Here is a 20,825-nt window from a genome sequence, read left to right on the forward strand (position 1 = left end):
CCACAGATTGCACATGAAGAAGCCCCTATTTCAAATGAAAGGCTAACTTGCGGAAGAATTTTATCACCACATTCTCAAACAGAATTGAATTTTCCATATGCTCTTTGGATAGTAGATGGCTGTCTTCCCCAGCCTGGAAGCTCCAGATGTGTTGGACTGCAACTCCCATCATTCCTAACTAGCATGGGCATTGGCCGAGCTGGCTGGGAAACCATAGAGAGCTACTGCCAGTCAGTGTAGACAATACTAAATTAGGCGGACCAATGGTTTGACTTGATATAAGGCAGCTTCCTATGCTCCTAATGAGAAGAAAAGTCCCATCTGAACCAAACAGGGTGGGGCCACAGGCAACCTGGCCCCACTGTTCCATACACATTGCATCTGTTTTTGTCCTTGGTAAACCTTCGAATTTCACAATCTCCAGAGATTATATATATATATATATCTTACCTTGCTCCTTAAATCCATCAGTGTTACACCCAGAATTGACTATGGTAGCATAAATCCGTTTGGCTATTGACTTCTTGGTCAGGAAAACAACTACAATGGCTTCTGAGCGACAATATCCATTCCCTACAGAAATCAAGAGCCATGAAAACAACAATCTTACAGAGGGGGAATAGAAGACTATCACAAGAGGCTCCCGTACTCCAAGAACAAGCTGCGATCTCTGCTGGCTAGCTTCCACGTCTGGTTTGGTCAAACTTCACAAAGCGGCTCTCAGATAAACAAAGCAATTCAAAGTAATTCAGCATTTATTGTTTTTTTAGTATTTATTTACCACATTGTTATCCCTCTTTTCAGACAAAAAAGTTTGCATCAATTAAGGGGGGGGCAGGCTTACGAACTAAAATGACAACACACACAAGGGAAGAGGAATGGAGGGAAAAGGAAGAGCCTTGAAGTAATAGTCATGCCTTCCCTGCCTTTTTGGAATACCAGTTAAAAATAAGGCTAAGAAACAGAAATATTTAAGAAAGAGAAAATAAAGCCACAGGCAGGAGAACCTCTCTGACTGAATGCTGACAATTCCAGTCTTTGCCCCCCATGATAAGCGCAGAGTCAATCTTCTTAATTTATCACAAGAGCACTGAGTTCCAGACTCTCTCTAGTGTGGAACACTGCTTGCTTCTGAAGCCTGGTTAAACATAAAAACAAGCTCCTTACCTGAAGCATCAAAGGACTTGCAGGCCCCTTCAGGACTAAGCATGCCAAGTTTCATGAACTGCACAGAAGTGTTGGGTTTCAAGGTGAGATTGACTCCACCTACAAGGGCTGATTCACAGCGTCCACTATTGATTGCTTTGTAAGCGTTGTCCAGAGCAATGAGGGAAGAGGAACATGCTGTGTCAATAGACATACTTGGTCCTATGGAAACACAAGCCATGAAAAAAATGCTTTGTCTTAGTAACTTCCCTAATGTCACCATCAGAACCGGTCCATTTTTCCTCTCACATGTAACAAGTTTGAGATCTTTAAGTTCATTCATAAAGAGGAATTACAACTGTTCTTCTCTGTTGATTCCAGCCCTAGGTTCACCAAAACATGCCTATTCAGAAGATGTTTCCATTCATTTCTCAAGTGCTGTGATTCAAAGATCATCACAGAAAACCTCCAGGTAAAATTTGCAAAAGTTCATAAAGAAGCTACACTCTCCATCCTTAATATTCCCACAGTGCTAGTATTGTTCCTACTTACTTACTTACATTAAAATTCCATCTGTGGAAGGACTGTATCTTCCTGTTTGATTGAACACCAGCCCTGTACTCCACAGGTATTGCAAATACTAGACTTGAGCCTCTGTACGCTCACCTTTGAAATCAAAGAAGTAGGAAATCCGGTTGGCAAACATAGCACGTTGACAGCCAATCATACTGTACCCCACCAACTGTTCAGGGTCTGCACTGAAGGCTTCACCAGCTTCTGACCCACTCACACCAATCCACACGCCTGTGTCTGTGCCCCGAATGGAAGCTGGATCAATACCTAAAAGGGAAGGAGGTCAACTTCATGCCATGAGCTGGAATGGTCAACCAACTCAGGAGAAAGCTAGGAACCTTTGGCACCCAAGTGCTTGGTGCCAGTCCATGAACCAATGGAAAAAATAAATAAAAAATAGAAGGAAACATGAACTGGGAGATCAGGGCATGGACAAGAGGGGAAATAAACATTGGTTTATCAACATTGGTTGATAATGGGAGGGAAAATACCTACACCAGCTCCAGGGGAATGTAGGTGAGGGGCCCAATTCTGGGGCCACTTGGGGGAATGAAAGGGCCTTTCAGCCAATTTCGGGGCCTACCACAAGTGGAAACACTGCCACTGGCAGATCTACTCCGGGGGTGTCAAACTTCTTCTACCCTAAAAGGTGGATTCAGTTTCAGAGAAGCTCTCGGGGGCCACATTCCAGTGGGGGTGGGGGCAAAGGCAAAACATGGTGGTGCCAAATGACCGAAAATATCAGCCTATTTTAGCTTAAAGCTCTTATTGCAGTCACAGAGCCTTAACAGAGTCATTTCAAAACCTTAGAATAGATAAAAACACACAAAAGCTGGCAAACAGCCATATGACCAGTGGTCGAGAGAACAGAGGCATGGCCATGTGGGGAGGGCTGGACTGGGACCCCAAGTGGGCCAGATTTGGCTCAGCAAGTGGGCCTGAGGTTCAACATCCCTGGTCTACATCCACAGAGCTTTCCGTAGACATACTGGGGGCTGCTGGGGTGCCCTCTGCCCATCCCCTGCCTGGCAGAGCTCTTCCTTGCCAGCCAAGGGGCTCACCCATCCCATGCTAACACCCTCCAGCCAGCAGATATGGGCATTAGGATGGTGTTCTAAGAGGATCACGGAATAAGAATATAGTTCCACCAATGCATCAATTTGGCAGATGCCCCCAGACAGAAAGTATAAGTTTTAAAAACAAATTATCAAAACTTTGCACAGATCTGAAACTCAAGCATCTCTGTTTTACATCACTGAACAGGAAAGCTTAATACAGAGGCCATAGCAAAACGACCGGAAAACGTTCCTTCAAGAGATCCTATGGTCTCCAGATGTTCCTTGTGGCTCTCTCAGAGAAGGATATGTCAGCTGTTGACTGGCACGTTTCCTAGCTCTTATTTCAGCAGACAGATATTTGTTTGGAAGAATTACTATCGGTAATTATTTCTGTATAATCTTCCTCTCCCTTCCTTTTTGTATAATCTCCTTTTCGCTGCATTTAACGAGACCTTTGCAAAGGTGTAACACTTATTTCAAAAGTCTCACAAGGTCTCAGTTCTAGCACAACTGTCATGTACAGACCAATCCTATACATGTCTTCTCAGAAGTAAGTCCCAGTTAGTTCAATGGGGCTTACTTGCAGGTAAGTGGGTATAGGATTGCAGCATGGCTGGCTGGGGAATGCTGGGAAGAGTTTTTTCTGTCTAAACATGCATAGGATTGTGCCCATAGTCACTTAGGTCCAAGAAGTCTATTTAACTCCATGGCTATGATCTTCCCACAAGTAACTGAATTTGGTATTTTAGGTAAAATCAGAGTTATGATAACTTTCATATTTTCGTTTGAAAAACGGCCAACCCTCATGTCACAGTGAAAAAGAAATAGTATGTTCAGGTAGTTTGTGCTAGATTGGGAAACCATCTGGTCAGTGGACAAGATCTTTTCATTTCAATGCCCTGTACCTGCCCATGTCTCCCACACACATATTACATTCTGTTCCAGTACCTCCTTTCCAATCCAACCCCCCCCCCCAAAACTCAGAATGTTGGGTTGGATCCAGATGTCTTCATATTTAGAGTAGCCTCATTAAAATCAGTGAGACAATTTAGTCATAATGAAGAAGTCCTGTTGATTTCCTTGGGTCTATTCTAAGTATGAAGAAGTCTGGATTCAATCCATTACTGTGTGTAAACCACATGATTTATACACTCAATTTGCACACAATTAGAGCTTTGGATGCAGCATTCTAGACTCTTTGCTCACCGCCATCCAAAATGGCTTCACAAGAGACTTCCAACAGCATGCGGAATTGAGGGTCCATTGTGTTAGCTTGCTTTGGATGAACTCCAAAGAAAGAAGCATCGAATTTGCTGATGTCCTTGAGTTTCCCATTTCTCTTTGGCAGTCCATAAACTCCTGAAATTAGAAAGAAAGAAAGAAAGAAAGAAAGAAAGAAAGAAAGAAAGAAAGAAAGAAATTTAATCACATCTTCCATGTCCTATATAATTACTGAACGGTAGGGTAAAATTAGGAATCACATGTCAATTGTATGTACTCCGCATGTCTAATGTTATTTCTACAGCCTAGAAGCCCAAGTGAATAGGCTGGCAAGAAGTTGTACAAGAACAGACACTTTGTTACAGAGTTGTTCACACCATGTTTAGAGTTGAAAAAGAAAAATAATTATTGGTAGAGCACCAGTGTTTAATTAGGTGTTGCCAGACCAAATCTACAAGATCTTTCTCTTTTTTTTTTTTGGTAAAGGCAGAACCACAGGGCTTACTCTCCAAGCTTGGATACACTGTTTGATTTCTGCTAATAACAGAAGCATACATGTCATAGGGTTGGATCCAGATGTAATCATACTTAGAGTAGATCCACTGAAATCATGATAAACTGTTAATTTCCCATTAATTTAATTGGGTCCAAGTATGACTATGTTTGGATCCAACCAATACCATTTATTGATCCCCAAAGGAGTTAAAACCTATGCTGGACATTGGCAGGATATCTCTGTCCATAAATGTCACTTGAGGCTTGTAAACCAGGCCGTAGAGAAACTGGAAAGAATCCCTAGAAGCATATACATGAAGGGTTGCCTTATGGAGGATAGCAATTAGTTGTTCTCCTTCTTTGCCATAAATAAAACAAGATTCAATTTGTCCAAGGGTACTGTGGAATCTTTATCATTGAAGGTCTCCTAAAGAAAGTCAAGCAAGTATTTGATTGGATTAATTTAAGTGGATCCAGTCACTGAGGCAGGAGGATTGAATGGAAGTCCTCATGGGGTCCCTTCTATATATATGCAAGGTCATCCATCTGTGAAGATGAGAGAACCTTAACAAGAATTGCTTTGTGTATGGTTCCTGTGTCTGGCAGGCTGCATAACTTGATGCCCCTTAAAGGTTTTCTGAAGCACTCAGCCTACCTGGTTTCCATCTCCGGTCATCTTCTGTCACCATGTCCACTCCATTGATCAAGTTTTCCCAAAACTCCTGCAGGTTTTCTGATTCTGGCAGCTTGCCTGCTATGCCTGCAATCACCACGTCCTCCATGTCTCGACTTGTCTCTGGACAGAAAGTGGAAAAAAGTCAGATCTAGGCAGCAAGAGTGAATGAAGCAAAACATCATAATACTCATGTTAGCATTTCTCATGCTAAACAAGAAATATGGCATTACCAAGGATAGGTTGGAGAATGAATTTCTCATACTTGTGTTTAGCGGTTCAGATTCTTTTAAAGATACACCTGTAGGACAACACCACATAAGTACTGTTTTATAAGCACAAATGGGTTTGGGAATCCCAGATTCTAGTGCCAAAAGCCAGGGACTCACAAAATGAAAGAAACCAGGAATCAGAGCTGCTGAAAATGAGGTAGGAAAGAAATAGAGCAGTAATGGTTGCAAAGGAGGCGAATCAGTGCATACACAGCTTCAGTCTTCTTCACAGCTTCCTGCCTCCTGCCCTAGTTACACCACCACCCAGCCCAATATCCATAACCTTCCCTTTCTCCATCTTCACTCTGCCTTGATCCATGCCCCCAAATAATAAAAACCAAATTCTTTGTATTGTTTTTTGTTACCTTGCTGAACTTTTACAGTGTGTTTTAAAGCTGTGTTTCCCTCTTTTCAAGGTGAATTGTTTTACCCTACTCCTGATTTTATTGTATGAAATTCATTTTAGCAATCTGAACTATTTGTACTAGGTGGGATCCAGAGCATCCCTTCCACAAATAGAAGGGCTCCATGAACCAGGAGAGGCTTCCGCTAGGGGAAGGGAGAAGAGGAAAGACATTTTTTTTGCCAATTCCTCCTTCCCCCTCTGCCCTCTGAAAAGCTACTCCAGAGTTGGGGGACCCTCTGGAACAATTTGGAGGGGGATGCAGGGGGGATTGGTGAAAGTCACCTTCCCATTTCTCTCCAGTAGGAGCCTCAGTTGGACTGTGGAGTCCTTCCATTCCCAGAAAAGGGACACTCCAACCATTGACCGGATTTGGACAACACGCTGCACCTTGTTGTGGGTTTTTTTAACCCACAATGAGTCATGGCGCCTGCAGACACCAGGTTGCATATCCAACCCGCACTCAGGAGTTGACATGTCATGTGAACCTGGCGAGTGTGGGTTATGCGAGGGTTAAACAACAGACCATGGGTTATGCGAGGGGTGTGTAACCCTCACATAATCCATGATCACTGGGTTCACATGACACGACAACCCCCAAGAAGGGATTACATATTCAAAATGGTGTCAACATGCACCCCGCACACACTGCGGCTTCAACATGGATTAAATAACCCGCATTGGGTTGTTGTGTCATGTGAACAGCCCCATTGTGTTTTCTTTGTCTTGTGCAATTTTTGTAAGACATAATTTTAAAATAAATACAAACATAAATAAAATATTTAATTGTGCACAATAAGGACAGGGAAATACACCTACTTTGCATGACTTATTGATAGTGGAAAATCTGAATGATGCAGAATCTGGTTTTCCACACAGTAGATGCAGCCCATGATCAAATTTCTAATTCATTCTTGGCAGTTCGACACCCAAGACAGTTATCCTCCAGTCTATACTGTTGCTCTTGTTTGTCTCTCTCTTTCCTATGTGGATTTGCTCTCTTTGAAATTATTTTATTATCAACCTTAAACACTCCCTAAACAATTATGTATTATCAATGAATCTGATAAATGCATGCACCATTTCTTCATCAAGGTCATAAAGGTAGGTACCGAACAGCACAAACCCTGACCTGAATCTCAAGGGAATTCCACTAAGACCACAGTCCTACATACACTTACGTGGGAGTAAGTCCCATTTGAGTAGACATGTATATGATTGCACTTTCAGTTCTTCTTTCCTGCATGAGGTTTTTCTGTGAACCATTGCTCGCAGACCCCAATCCAGAGACATTTCAGCTGTGCTCCAGCATCCTCCCCCTGCGCTCCACCGCCAAACATTATCAGCGCACTCAGCGCTGTTCAGTGATATCTGCACTGTGTGGGATCATGGCACACGGACCTTCCAGCACTTTGTTATGAGACAAAGCATATTGGTATATAACAGAGCAACCCTAAAGTGGTGGTAGTGGGAGGGATTCCATGACAGAGGAACTGCCACTTCCTAAGCTCGGCTGGCTGGCTGCAGCCAGGGCTGGAGGTGAGAAGTGGTCTTTACCCTCTTGTTGTCCACTGTCGTTCCCCCCACCCCCGACATTTTGCCTGCCACTGAGATCAATGGGAGGGACAATGACTATAGCAGCTCCAGGTTAGCATAGTTCTCAGGCCTGATCCAGGGGAATGAGGGGGCTTTGGTTCATATGGATTCTAGGCAGCCCCCAACATGCCCATGGAAAACCTTCTGTTGGGCCGTACTGCTGGCAGGAACATGCCAGTGGAGCTCTCTGCAGGTGAATGGGGTGGGGATGGGGGGTGTCTCCAGTACAGAAGTGCTGTCCAACTGCTGAAGCAGTGCCTCCACCCCATCCAACAGCCTCCCAGCCAGTCTTCGGCCAACTTTAGGATTGCTCTCTAAGACAACGGAGGCTCTGAAGGAAAAGGACCAGTTCGTTTCTGCTTTCTTTTCAGCCAGTAGTTCAATAGATAGAGGAAACAGTTTCTATTGGTTTTCATTTCATTTTACATTTCTACCTTGCTTTTCTTTTCCAAAGAAAACTCTTAAGTTGCTAATAAGACACAATCAGCGCAAGAAATGCAATACAACAATTAGTTTAACAATACAATTATATCATAACAATAAGGAAGAGGGCCTTTTCTGCTGTGGCACCCCAGCTGTGGAATTAGCTCCCTAGAGAGATTCACCTGGCACCTATGTTGTACTCCTTCCGGCACCAGATGAAGACCTTTTTATTCTCTCAGTATTTTAGCATTTTAGTTTCCTAGTCTTTTAGCTCTGGTGTTTTAAATCTGTATTTTAAATCTCTGCATTGCTGCTAGGTTTTATTCTGGTTGTACTGTTATATTGTGGTTTTAAGCTTTCATATTTTATATTGTTTTATGCTGCACTTTGTGTTTTTAATTTTTGTGAACCGCCCAGAGAGCTTAGGCTATTGGGCAGTATAGAAATGAAATAAATAAATGAACAACGGTTTGATTCATATTAACATCTCAAAACATTCAAATAAAAACGCATCTCAAAAATATACTAACATTTCCAGAGCATGGTATCAGCATCTAACTAGTAAAATGTAAGAGCTAACATTACAATACTGGTAATACCCCTAACACCCCAAAATCCAATGTTTTGGTCTATTCAGATAATAGTAGCAATTCAGTTTCTCTGCTCACATTGGAAGAACTGGAAGAAAATACAGTTTAGCTGAGTCCAGGCAATTAGAATACTACATTGATAAGAAAATTGGTTCTCTTAAATTGCCTCTCCTATGCTTTAATTTCATAGGAATACATTTGGGACTGCAAGATGGTTTGATCACTAAAATATGGCTGCATTCCTAAGGTAAAGACCCAGTTTGCCCAATGCAATAAGCCAGAGTTCCTCTAGAACTCTGGCTTATTGTGTATGAGCTCTGTGCTGGTGCATGCTGCCTGATTGCTCCCACTGCAAGCGGGAGTGGCTAAACAAACCATGGAACTTTGGTATGTGGTTTGTTTGGCATGAAAAATCACCCAAGTTTTGTTGTTGGGTAATTTCTCAGGCTTGTCAGGTGGGAGAGAGACAAGCCAGCAGTCCATGGGTTGTTTAGCTTCTCTTGCCACAAGCAAGCAGCACTCACAAGCACATTGCTCTAAAACAATGAGCCACCGTTCTGGAGGAATGCTGGCTTATTGTAGCATGCAAACTCTCCCTTAGAGAGGGAGAGACAGTGAGCTGGTTCACATGATCAAATTGACCCACAGTGGCTTAAATGGTTTATGGGCACCCATTCCAGAAACCAACCCCCTTTCATGGCTTCCACTGTCATGCGAATCTGGCAAGGGTGGGTTGTTGGCATTGTTAACAAACCATCCACAACCCTAAAACAGCCCATGGGTTGTGGGTAGTTTGTTAACCATGCCAACAACCTACCCTCGACAGATTTGCATGACACAACAAGCTACAAGGGGAGATTGTTTTCTGAAATGGGCACCTGCAAACCACGGAATTATTTAAGTACCGTAGGTCGATTTGATGGTGCAAACTGGGTTAGTGAAGAGGCTGAGACCTGAACAGTGAGCTGCTAGTTCTTCTACTGTTCTAGAATATTTATCAGCTGCAGTTTTTAGTACAGTTGAGATCCCTTTTTATAATTATTTTTAATTTAATATTTGGCTACTAAATATTGGGCTACTTTGACACCCCCCCCCCCGCAAAACATTTCCAGGGTCCCTAGCTGTAAGTCCTATAGGTGGGTAGTGCCATTCAAACGGGGTTTTTAAAAATAAAGATAAAAATTGATCATAAAGAGCTGAGAGAAGCCCAGGACTTCAATAAGCAATAAATTGCTGGGAATAAAAATGATATAGTATGTATTTTTCCCCCTTGTGGGAGAAGATAACTTATTCTACTAATTCCTTTTTCCATTGATTATCAAGACTTTCCTAATGAGCAAGTACTTAGTGATTTTCTTTTCATTATATTCCTAGCATGTTTTCTTAGGATCCCTCTTCTATTAGATTTTCAGTAGGTGCATACTTATGGAATGCATATTATAATATCAGAAGTTAATAGACAGATATCTGACAGTTAGGAAATTTATAACCCGATTGGCAGATGTGAAGAGAGTGGATCAACGTGTACTTTAAGAGAAAAAAGCCTTCTCAGAAACATGATCCTCCCCTGAAAGGGCAAGCATGATTAGAGATAGGAATGGTTTGTGCTTTTATAAGGACTTTATTTGAGATTGGGACACTTATGGGCAAATGGAAGGTCTTGAAAAGGGACCATTGAAGACCATAAGCCCAATCATACACTGTTTAGCCTGCTTCCTGTTGAAGTCAATATAAAAACACCCCATTGGTTTTAATGGAGCAGGACTGCACACTTTGTTTGATAGTCATCAGTAAAAATTAAATTATGTCATTACTTTATCAGGAAACAGCCCTCCCTTGTCATGTTGTATACAGAAAGGTCTTCAGCTTCATACAATGGCATCTAATGAAGCTACTGGCAAAACTGCTTACTTCTATGCTGGCTTATTAGAAGTGTTCAAACGGACACCGATCATGTGTTGAGAGGGGCAAATGGGACACCCTTTCTGACCCTGCCTTCTCCTACCCCACCACTGTGCTTTTGGCAAGCATGAGAAGGGGTCCAAATGCACATTCCAACATATGCAGCATGAGTTCAGCTCCTCCACGCAAAGGAGGATTCTCACTGGCCCAGGATCTCCCCCTCATGGGGAAGCGCCCTACATGAGTATGCTGGTACACCGAGGGCCTCCTCCCATGCTTGCCAAATGCACATGGCTCGCCCGTGTAGCCCCACTGCGCCCTCACGCATGCTTTGAATGCATTAAGGTGTTTGTCTGAGCCCCTTATTGTTGAGTGGCATCACAGCTATTTATTTCTCAGATTTATATACTGCTTTCCACCGAAGTATCAAAGCAGTGAACATAAAATACAATGGCATCAACGCAACAGTAAATATAATACTAAAACAACACAGTGCAAAACTAATCGGCAGTAAAACTACACGGTCTACCTTGTGCTGCACACCATAGCTGGCTGGGTCACACTTCAGGGAATGCCTGTGTGAAGAGACAGGCCTTAAGAAGACATCTAAATGTCAGAACTGTGGGGGCCTGTCTAATGACAGCTGGGAAAACGTTCCAGAGAGTGGGTGTTGCAACACTAAATCCTGAGGCGAAACTCAGGAGCCTGTGGCACCCTCAGGACTGCTGCCTCTGATGATCGCAGAGAATGGGCAAGGACGTAAGGGGTGAGGCGATCACTGAGGTAACCTGGTCTCAAACTGCTTAGGGCTTTATATGTTAACAACACCTTGAACTTGGCCCGGTAGCTTATTGGCAGCCAGTGCAGCACTTTTAACAGGGGTGTAGCTTGCTATTGGAAAAAGGCCCCAGTTAACATCCTCGCCACTGCACTCTCCCAGCTGTATACCTTCAATGATCAAATGCCCTTAAATGATCAGATTTTTCAGTCACAGGTGTCATCCGCTTGGATACTTCTGTAAGATACTCTTACCCTCAGGATATCTTTATTTACTTCTGACATGGCATATTTACATGAACGGGATGGCTCTTGGAGTAGCTCCTGGGATGCATGTCCCATCCATATAAATGACTCACAGATATTCCTGTGAACAAAGGCTGGTCTACAATTACATCTGAACTTATTTATCTATAATCAATCAATCAATCAATCTAATCAATATTTATTTATTTAATTACATCTGAACTTCTTTTCTCATTCATACTATGATTTCTCCTCATCTTCCCCACGTGCATGTTTCTGTTTAACAAAGTTTCAGATCCCTGTTTAAGAAACCTACGGTGTTTACACAGTAGATATGTACGTATGATTTCCAGAGGGGTAGAGCCATGTTATGTCAGTTGTAGCAAGAACAGAAAGGGTCTTGGGGCACCTTAAACACTAACACATTTATCATGGCATAGGGTGGAATCCAACATCGCATGAGCAGAGATCTGCTTGTATGGTAGGACTTTAGTTCTCTCTCCTCCCCAACAGCCCCCACAAATCTACTCCGGAGGTTCCCAACCCTCTGGAGCAGATTCTCAGGGCACACAGTGAGGAGGGGGGCTACAGGGGAAAAGTGGGATCACCCCCCCTTCCAGTTCCAGGCAGAAAAATTTCACACATAAGCTTTCATGTACTACAGACCATATCATCAGATAAATGCAATGTTATGTACCTGCCAAATGAGGATAACATGTCATGCATCTGATGAAATGGACTCTAGTCCATGAAAACTTATGCCATAATAAAAGACTTTAATCTCGAAGGTGTCACAATACATCTGTGCTATGACAGAAGGAGTGACTTCTTCACTTGGATTTCAGAAACAAAATTAAAATTACCCTCCATGTTCAGAGGCAGCATAGATACTGAAAGTTTATGACCATTACTTTCATGCCCTGCATGTGAGATTCCACAAACATCTGGCTGGCTGCTGTTGTAGACAGTGAACTAGAAAGACTTTGGTCTGCCCCAGCAGGGGAGTTCATATTATCTTAACCAGCCTTACTCAAACTGGTGCCGTCCAGTTCTGTTGGATGACAACTTCCATCATTGGCCATGATAGCTGGCAATGATGGAAGTTATAGTCCAACACATCTGGAAGATGCCAGGTTTGGGAAGGCTGATCTTAACTTATGAGCAGGCATGCAGTTTGTGGAGGTCAGGGTGCACTAAGTAAGTGTATCCTGTGCAGACATGCCTGCTAATACTGCACTTGCTCTCTTTTCCCGTGAATCAAATATTTAATGACCTAAACCTAAGATTCGCTGAATCATCAGCTAAGATTTGAAAGTAAGGGAGCACCACTCAGTGCAGTGCCATACATGATATTAAATGTCAGACCTCTCGGTCACTGATTTTGTTTGTTTTTTAAAAACCTGATCTGAATGATATAATGTTATCATAAACAAATTTGTTTATTCACTTGGAGCCATGTAAGATCTATGGAGCTATATAAGCGTCGTGAAATAACAAAAATTAAAATGTGACTTATAGAAGAAGAAACTTTAAATTTATCCAGTCCACCTGTGGGCAAGGACAGGTATCCTCTAATTAGGTAGATATAAAGATGTATCGAGGTAGATACCATTTTATATCATCTAGGTAACATACTCCTTTAATTTACCTAGAAAGACCTTACCCTGTATAAAGTAATTGGTTTGGTTAGATGACATTTATATGTGTTTGGTCCTTGGATAATATATATCAAAAGAAAGTTGAGAAATATTGCTCTGATCAGCAGGAACTTGAGGCTGACTAGGCTTTTTGAATTGAGACAGTGACAGCCAAAGAGAAGAGAGATTACAAGGACAAAGAGGGAAAATTTCCATCAGCCCCAAGGATACAATGAAACAGAGGGTGAGGGTAGACTGGGAAGCAGACTAATGAACCTGAAACACAGTCTGACAACAGACAATAACTTTTTCAGACTGCTGAAAGTGGTATGAAACAGACATTGTACTTTCATTTTACTGTCAGCTCTGGAAACCAAGATTTGCAGATGCCTGCAGTGCTTCAGAACCAAACCACATATGATGCTCAGGGGCACGTGCTCCACATGTTAGTTTCATGCCACTTTCAATATACACCATGTGCAACAGTGCCCCTCTTGACACTCATAAAAACTTACCCATCTCCAGATTCAGATACAATAATGACTCTTCTTTGGAAAAGATTTTATTAGACCAAACCATCCTTAATCATTTGTATCTAAGCAAGACAGGCTGCCTTTCAAGATGAAACCTTCTTGGCTTTCCCTGGCATCTTATTCTATCAATAATCTGATTCTTACAGAGTTGTTTCACATTATTAATATCAGACTAGACACATTCAGAATGTGTTATAGAACAAAGACAGTCATTGCCCTGTTGTGATTGCAGCCTAATTATAACAGAATAGAGCAATAATGACATTAAGAATCAGGGTGAAGAAACGGCCAGGTATGAAAATGTGAGTTTGAAGCAAGGCCAATTCTAAGGGCCTCAAGCAGCAGATCAGCAAAGGTGCTTTGTCCAAGATGCCTTCTTGACCTAGTTTTATCTGCTGGTGAGTGTCTCATAGCTACCCACTGCACACAAGAGCGCTTCCACTTCTGCTCCCCATCACTGCTTCCTCAAATAGTGTATGGCAAACTATGGCTACTCTCTGGGGGCTGGCAAACTCAGGTACTCCACTGGTCATGGCAACCCCTCAGCTAACTTTCCTCCCCTTCTTCCATGGCATCTTGCCCAAGTGCTGGTAAAAAAAGGGGAGAGGGAGAGCAGCCTGCTTGGCTGCCTGCTGGCCAGCCAAATGACTGACCGATGGGTATGCTGGCACAGCAGTCATATCATGAGCTGCCCCGTATCATGGCTGCTATAGAACATACAACACAACTGCCCACCACTTCTACTGGACTGGTTACTGCCTGCCTGGAGGAGAAGAGCAGAGGTGGCATGGCAGGAGCAGTGGTGTGTGGGGAACCCAGCTGCCACTTGTCCAGACACCCTCTGAGCTAAGCCGCCACCACCTGAGGCAAGGAGCCAGTCAAGGGGGCAGGGATGGACAGGAGAAGTGTGTGTGTGTGTGTGTGTGAGGGGGGTGATGGGTTATGTGGTGTGTTCACTTGGGTGGTGTGGGTGGAGGGGAAAAGATTTACACTGTGGCAGTTCTAGGCAAGTTCACTCAGAAAACACCCTGCTATATTCCATGTGCATAGGATTACAGCCTGAGAGAGAAAGAGAATAAGACAGAAGTGGGGGGGAACAAAAGAGAATGACAAAGACAGAAAGGGGCAGATTTTGAAAGAAGAGAAATGATCAAAGAAAGGGAAAGAAAAGTGGGTACAACTGATCTGAAATAAAGCAGAGTGGGCAACTTGCAGCCCTCCAGATATTTTTGCCTACAACTCAGCCTTAGCTAGCAAGCCAATAGCGAGGGATGATGGGAGTCATAGGCCAAAACAGCTGAGGGCCACAAGTTGCCCACCCCTGCTTTAAAGCCAAGACTGTGCATGTTTAGGGGTACTATGCACCTGGCTGGTGGGTGGGGGGACAATTTACTGTTCTGCCTCAGGCAGCAAAATGTCTTAGGCCAGCCCTGGTCTGAAGTAGGCCATAGATAGGATAGTGGAGAAAGCCAGAAAGCAGAGGAGGGGCAGTCCATTCATAACATTTCCTGACCTAGGTATTGTATATTTTATATGTACCTATGCTTAAGTAAACACAGGAAGTGAGTACAACAGAGCAATAATGGGGCAAAGAAAGTAGACATTAATTATGTCGTTTCTGAGAGCAGGTTCACACAAGATGCACCTGAGCATTCCCCACCATCCCATGGTAAGCATTTAAATGGAGAGCATAATATATGAACTAGGTGATCAGAGGTAATGCCAGCACCATTCCCATGGCAACTTTTTGCTCTGACATTTCCTGACAGAATCAAGCGTGTTACATTTGATTCACATGTTACATTTCAGTGTGTACTCAAGGACCAGTAAGACTGTTCATGTATAGAGCAAAACATCTGTGAACTCTGATCTGTGAGCTCTGATGGATATAGTTGGCAATACTTCCTATGGGCTTTCTCCAACTTTTGTATTGTGACTAACTGGCCTTTCTGTTGGCGAATCTCTTCTACAGGTAAAATCTATGGCTGCTGCTGTTTCTTGTTAGTAACTTTGCCAGCCTTCCCTAACCTGGTTCCCTTCAGATGTTTTGGGTTATATCTCCCCTCAGCCCCAGCCAGAATGGCCAATGGTCAGTTGTACATCTGGAGGGCACCAGGTTATGGAAGGTTGATATTTGCCAGTAAAATTATTTACCCTTAAAGGCAGCTTTAAAAGAATTTAAAATACATTGGCACTTTAGGGTGCAATCCTATGCATGTTTAGACAGAAAAAAGTATTAAAAAGCGTGGCTGGCTGGGGAATGCTGGGAGTTGTAGGATTTTTTTTCTGTCTAAACATGCATAGGATTGCACCCTTAGACTCTTTTGTCAGATTTCTCTGACAAAAGGGCATTACATATAAGGAGCATTACATATATTGCTTTTTCCAAATTGGTTCCTCCATATTCTGAACTTAAAAAACCCAAAGGAGGCCTTGCCGTTGCAGAGGCATAATTATCATCTCACTTTTACACAATATTTTTGCAATCTTGTGGCACTTTTGTTTTAGCATCCTTAATAACCAGTCTCTCACTGGTATTAATCACTAGTAGCTATTTGTTTCAACATAGTGCCTTGACTACATATATTCCTACATTAACTTCATTGAGATATATTTTATTCCGTTTTTTGAATACTAGTCTGCTATTGGCCTTCCAAAGACACCAAAACCTGCCATTGTTTTCCTTGTGGTGACTGTGCAGCAAAGTCTATCTTTTAACACATTCAAGCCTTGTGCCTGTTCATTACGTGTCTCCCCCTCAGTTGTTTATCTTTAAAAAATTAAAGCTTTTGTATTGAAATTCTTGTTCATTTCAACATGGTTTGCATGTAACAGCAACCCAGAATATGGGTTGCCATTGAATTGTGAATTGTTGCTGAATCATGGGTTGTCATTACGTGTGAATCCTGCACTATAGTTTAACTATGGGTGGTTAACCACAAACAACCCAGGAATACCCATGGTTTGTTGTTGGGTTGTGAACTGTGGATTGTTCGTGGTTAACAACCCATAGTGAAACCATAGTTCAGGGTTCATATGTAATGACAACCCACAATTCAATGACAACCCATACTCAACGCATACTCTGGGACCTGGTTCACAAGGCAAACAACCCATCCATTTAAAGACCTATGTGTTGACATGTATGAGCAGGAGAGAGCAGGCATGCTGCCTGCAGCATGCCTGCCTCTTCCACTTTTACTCAGCAACCCACGATCAATTCATACTGACCTTGACATCCAAACCCAGACTTGTGGGTTGTTTAAGGCCTAAACAACCCAATGGTTAACCCATGGCTTGTTGTTGTGTTGTTTTGTCCCTAAATAACCCATCAATCTGGTTTCGGGCACCATACTCAGCAGGAGCTGATCATGGGTTGCTGAGCAGATCAGGCAGCACACCGCTCTTTTCTGCTTATCTCCAACATGTGAAAGGCACATTATTTTTAATCTATTTGATGCAAGTATGTTTATTTCAAAGGCAGGGGGACACTGTGTGCTTATTTTATATCACTACATCAATGGTTCCTAATATCTGTAATAAAGAGACTCATCAACTGAGTGGGGTCTTTAATGGCCTCCTGGTACCCATAAGTCTCCAGTGAAGTTGAAATGCTAGGATCTGCAGTGTGACCCTAGCTATGCTAACTCAGAAGTATCAGTGAATACAGCTGGATTTACTTCCAAGTATGTGTGCTTAGGAGTTCCACTGAATTCAGTCGGACTTGCTTCTGAGTTCACATGCATTGGACTGGACTATTACTCTGCAACCATATGCATGTTTACCCAGAAGTAAGACCCAGTGTGTGCAATTGAACTTACTCCCTAGTAAGTGTGTAGAGCATAAGTTCATGTTGCAAAGGTAAAAAATGAATATAAATGAATATAAACAAACAAATGAAACCTCTGTTACAATAATTTTACCCTAACGTTACAGGAAGCTCCATCAGGATCAGCGTGCCAATTCTACTGAAGTCAATGAAAGACCTACTATTTTAGTGCAAGTTCAACTTTCACTGAATTGTTTGTAGATCAGGAGGTTAAAGTTCCTTGCCTTAACCGGCTCAGGGGGAGAAAGAAACTTTTGTCCCCAATACAACTTCATTCTTGCTTACTGGAGCCATTAAAAGAATGGCTCATGGTTTTCAGATTGTTCAAAACAACAGGAGGCTAAGAAAGAATGATAGAAGGGAAATATTCTCATCGTTTCTGACTATCTTGGCTTGGAATCTTAATTCAGAAACTTACAATAACAATTTTGGCGATAAGAACTTAAGACAACCACAATGTATTGCCAAAGCTAGGTTCGCAAAGGGGGTGTGGTACCAATCACCTTCCATCATTCCAAATAGAAGCTTCATGTCTTCAAAGCCTCCATGTTGCGTGAATCTCTTACTTTAAAGTAATTAAAAAATAGATCAGAGAACCACCTTTGATCAGCTTTTATGCAACACAGAATAAAACTAACTAGCTGCAATTTTAAACAGCCCAAATCATCTTTGCATGACAAACACTTCCCTAATCTCTGGAGACTGCCAGAGTAAAGATAGAGGATCCTGAGGCCAGTCAGGAAATATAGCTGTGATACTGAACTAGAGAACAATAGATATAATATAGTTACAAACCAGACTGTGTGCATGTCCAGAAGCAAAGAGAATTTTCTTCCAAATATCAAGGAAGAATTCCTTACTTTTAATAGCTACCTGAGAAGTGGTGAAAGGTTTAGGTTGCAAGTAGCAAAGTAGAAAGGATATCTGATGCCCCATTTCCTGATGTCACAATAGACAAACTAGAGAATAGAATACAATCTACTCGGGGTCATCTACCTTTCACACTCTCATTAGTTGTGTACTAATGTACACAAACGATGAGAGCTGGAAATTAAGGAGAGAAATGAGCCTCTTTTCTCCCTGGATCTGCTGAAATGATGGGCTCTCGTGTGTTAGTGTAACTGGTATCAAAATGGCTGGATGCAGAACCACTTACAATGCAGCAAGGCTAAGCTTCCCTCTCCCCTCTTGCCGAATACTCCTCCCCTTTATTCCACAACCTCCGAAATCACATCTCTCATCGTCAGCTTCACTTCGAACCACACGCCCACATTACAAAATCACGAAACAAAGGTGGTCTTCTGCCTCCAGATTTTGTTTTGTAATTTTAAAGACAAAGGGGTGATTGATCGGAAGGCCATTCATCACGCCACAGCCTCGCTCGGTTCCCACTGCGCTGGCTACAGCTACCAAAAGCGACCTAAAAACGAAGAAGAAAAGCCGAACCGGCATCAGAACCTCTCCGATGCTGGATCTCAAAGAGCATTCGATGGAAGCTCTTTCGCCGGCGAGCGACACACTTCCCCGCGGCTCGAAGGCCTCCGCCTCCTCCGTCCTCCGAGATGTTTCCCTGCCTGCCTTTCAGAAGCACCTGAAAAATGGATGTCGCCTTCCGATTTCGCGTACGGCCCAACTTCGACTCAAAACGAGCCGCATTTTAGCCTCCCGAGCTTTGCACAATCCCATTTGCATGAGGAGGCTGGGGGAAGGAAATGTAGCGGAGACCGGGTGCCGCCGAGCCCGGTTCCCAGCCCTTCCGCACGCCGGGAGGGGAACGGGGCACGAGAGGAGATCATGGCCGCTTTGGCAGGGGGCGGGGACGCCCCCCACCCATCGGCCGTGCCTCACCCAGAGGAAGCCGCGGAGGCGCCCCGGCCGCCTGCTCTGGCTGAGCCCCGCGGCGGCTTCGTTTCATTCATGCAAGCCCATCCGAGCTTGGGCCGCTTCCTCCCTGGGCAATCGGAGCCGGTTACCTGCTCAGGTCCCTGAGATCAGCGGGCCGCACGAGGTCCGTGCTGGGAGGAATCGATGCGGCAGTCGGTGAAAAGTGGATGGCGAGGGAGGCGCGCTGTCCTGCTGCTGCTGTTGCCGCCGCCGATCGCTGGCACGCGAAGTCTCCGGGCTGCCTCCTTCCTTCCTTCCTTCCCGGTGGTTGATGCGCACTGAAGCTGCCCCCGCCGTATACGTGCGCTCGCAGTCCCTTTCTCACTGTCTCCCTCTATCTCCCAGCGCTTATTTAAACAGCCACCACCTCCGGTGGCCACGCCACATGGGCTGACAGCTTTCTCCTCGCCGCAGTCCAATGAGCGCTGGGGCTGGGCCTGCCGGCGCAGACCCTGGGCCGATGCCAGCCCCCTGGCTCACGGGAGCCTCTCGCAATCGCCGAGGGGAGGAAGGGAGGCGGAGGCAAAGAGCGGCGCCCGAGAGCACGCGCTGCCCCATACCCGAATAGCCTGACAGCTGGACCAGGCAGGAGCTGGGCCAGCCCTTAAGCTGCGTATCGCTCGGCTGGCGCAAGTCTATACACACACACATCCGCACACAAGCAGGGTCCAGCCTGCCTCTTAATCGCCACCGCCTCCATCCCTGCAAGCCTCAATTGATCGCCACCTGGACCTTCTTTTGAAAAGCAGCCTGCTTTGCAGAGATCACTCATCGGATCTATGCAAGAGCCCCTTTGCCCCCAATTCCCTTAACCCTCAGATTAAATCAAGTGCTGCTTCTCTCATTCCACGGAAACAAATGAAACGGCTCCATTTACATCCTCCCGCAGACCCCTGCTTAAACTCTGGGGTGTGTGAGTGTGCGTGTGAACGGGCCCGCCTGTCCGCACCGTCCAACCATTCCATTTCCCTGTTTAGTGGTGACTTCGCAGCGCCACCTTTCGGCAACAGAGCTGCAGCAGAACGCGCGGCGTCCCTTTCTCAGGCCGTCATAGAACTTGGGGCTTCTTCGCGGCGCTCCCTGATTTGGGCAGCGGCAACGTAAATGTGGGCGTCGCGTGGCAAGCCCGCCCATCTTGGCGGCGGTGGGGGGGGCGCTCGCTTGCCGGCTCGGGAACGATTGGCGTGCGGAGCGCCTGTAGTTTGGTGCAAGATTCGCATGGATACGTTCCCGCCCGGCCGCAGCTGAAAGTCCCGCGGTGTGTGGCAGATTTGGCCCTGCTTATGAACCACTGCATGGTGGTGGTATATCAGCCTTCCCCCAACTGGATGCTCTCCAGAGGTCTTGGACTACAGCTTCCAGCATCCCCATGCCGCCTGGGGAGTCGTAGTCCAACCCCTCCGCGGGGCATTGGTTTGGGGCTAAGGCTTTAGTAAATCGACAGTGCAGTGGAGTGTGGGAGAGGAGCGGGATTAATTAATTGCCTTTCGCGGCTATTGCGCGCGGAGAGAGGAAGAATTAATTAGGTTTATCCCTCAGGGTTTCGTCGCAGCACTTTGCAGCCGAG

At 44.3% G+C, this 20,825-nt stretch overlaps 1 protein-coding gene across 3 annotated transcripts in view; it reads right to left on the reverse strand.

Moving 5' to 3' along the window:
- FASN (fatty acid synthase) overlaps positions 1-19,584 on the reverse strand; it is a 64,547-nt gene extending 44,963 nt beyond the window's left edge. For all 3 annotated transcript variants that reach the window (XM_084837878.1, XM_084837877.1, XM_084837879.1), the window contains exons 1-6: positions 19,348-19,584; positions 5,149-5,289; positions 3,984-4,136; positions 1,813-1,986; positions 1,168-1,368; positions 451-573 (exon numbers count right to left, since the gene is read on the reverse strand). In XM_084837878.1, the coding sequence (XP_084694004.1) occupies positions 451-573; positions 1,168-1,368; positions 1,813-1,986; positions 3,984-4,136; positions 5,149-5,275 (778 nt within the window). In that variant the 5' untranslated portion in view covers positions 5,276-5,289; positions 19,348-19,584. The remainder of the gene's footprint in view (positions 1-450; positions 574-1,167; positions 1,369-1,812; positions 1,987-3,983; positions 4,137-5,148; positions 5,290-19,347) is intronic.
- Between the last annotated feature and the right edge of the window lie 1,241 nt (positions 19,585-20,825).

This window comes from Heloderma suspectum, chromosome 2 (assembly GCF_057233095.1).
Source record: "Heloderma suspectum isolate Gila_16-S chromosome 2, 16-S_ref, whole genome shotgun sequence".
NCBI lineage: Eukaryota > Metazoa > Chordata > Lepidosauria > Squamata > Helodermatidae > Heloderma > Heloderma suspectum.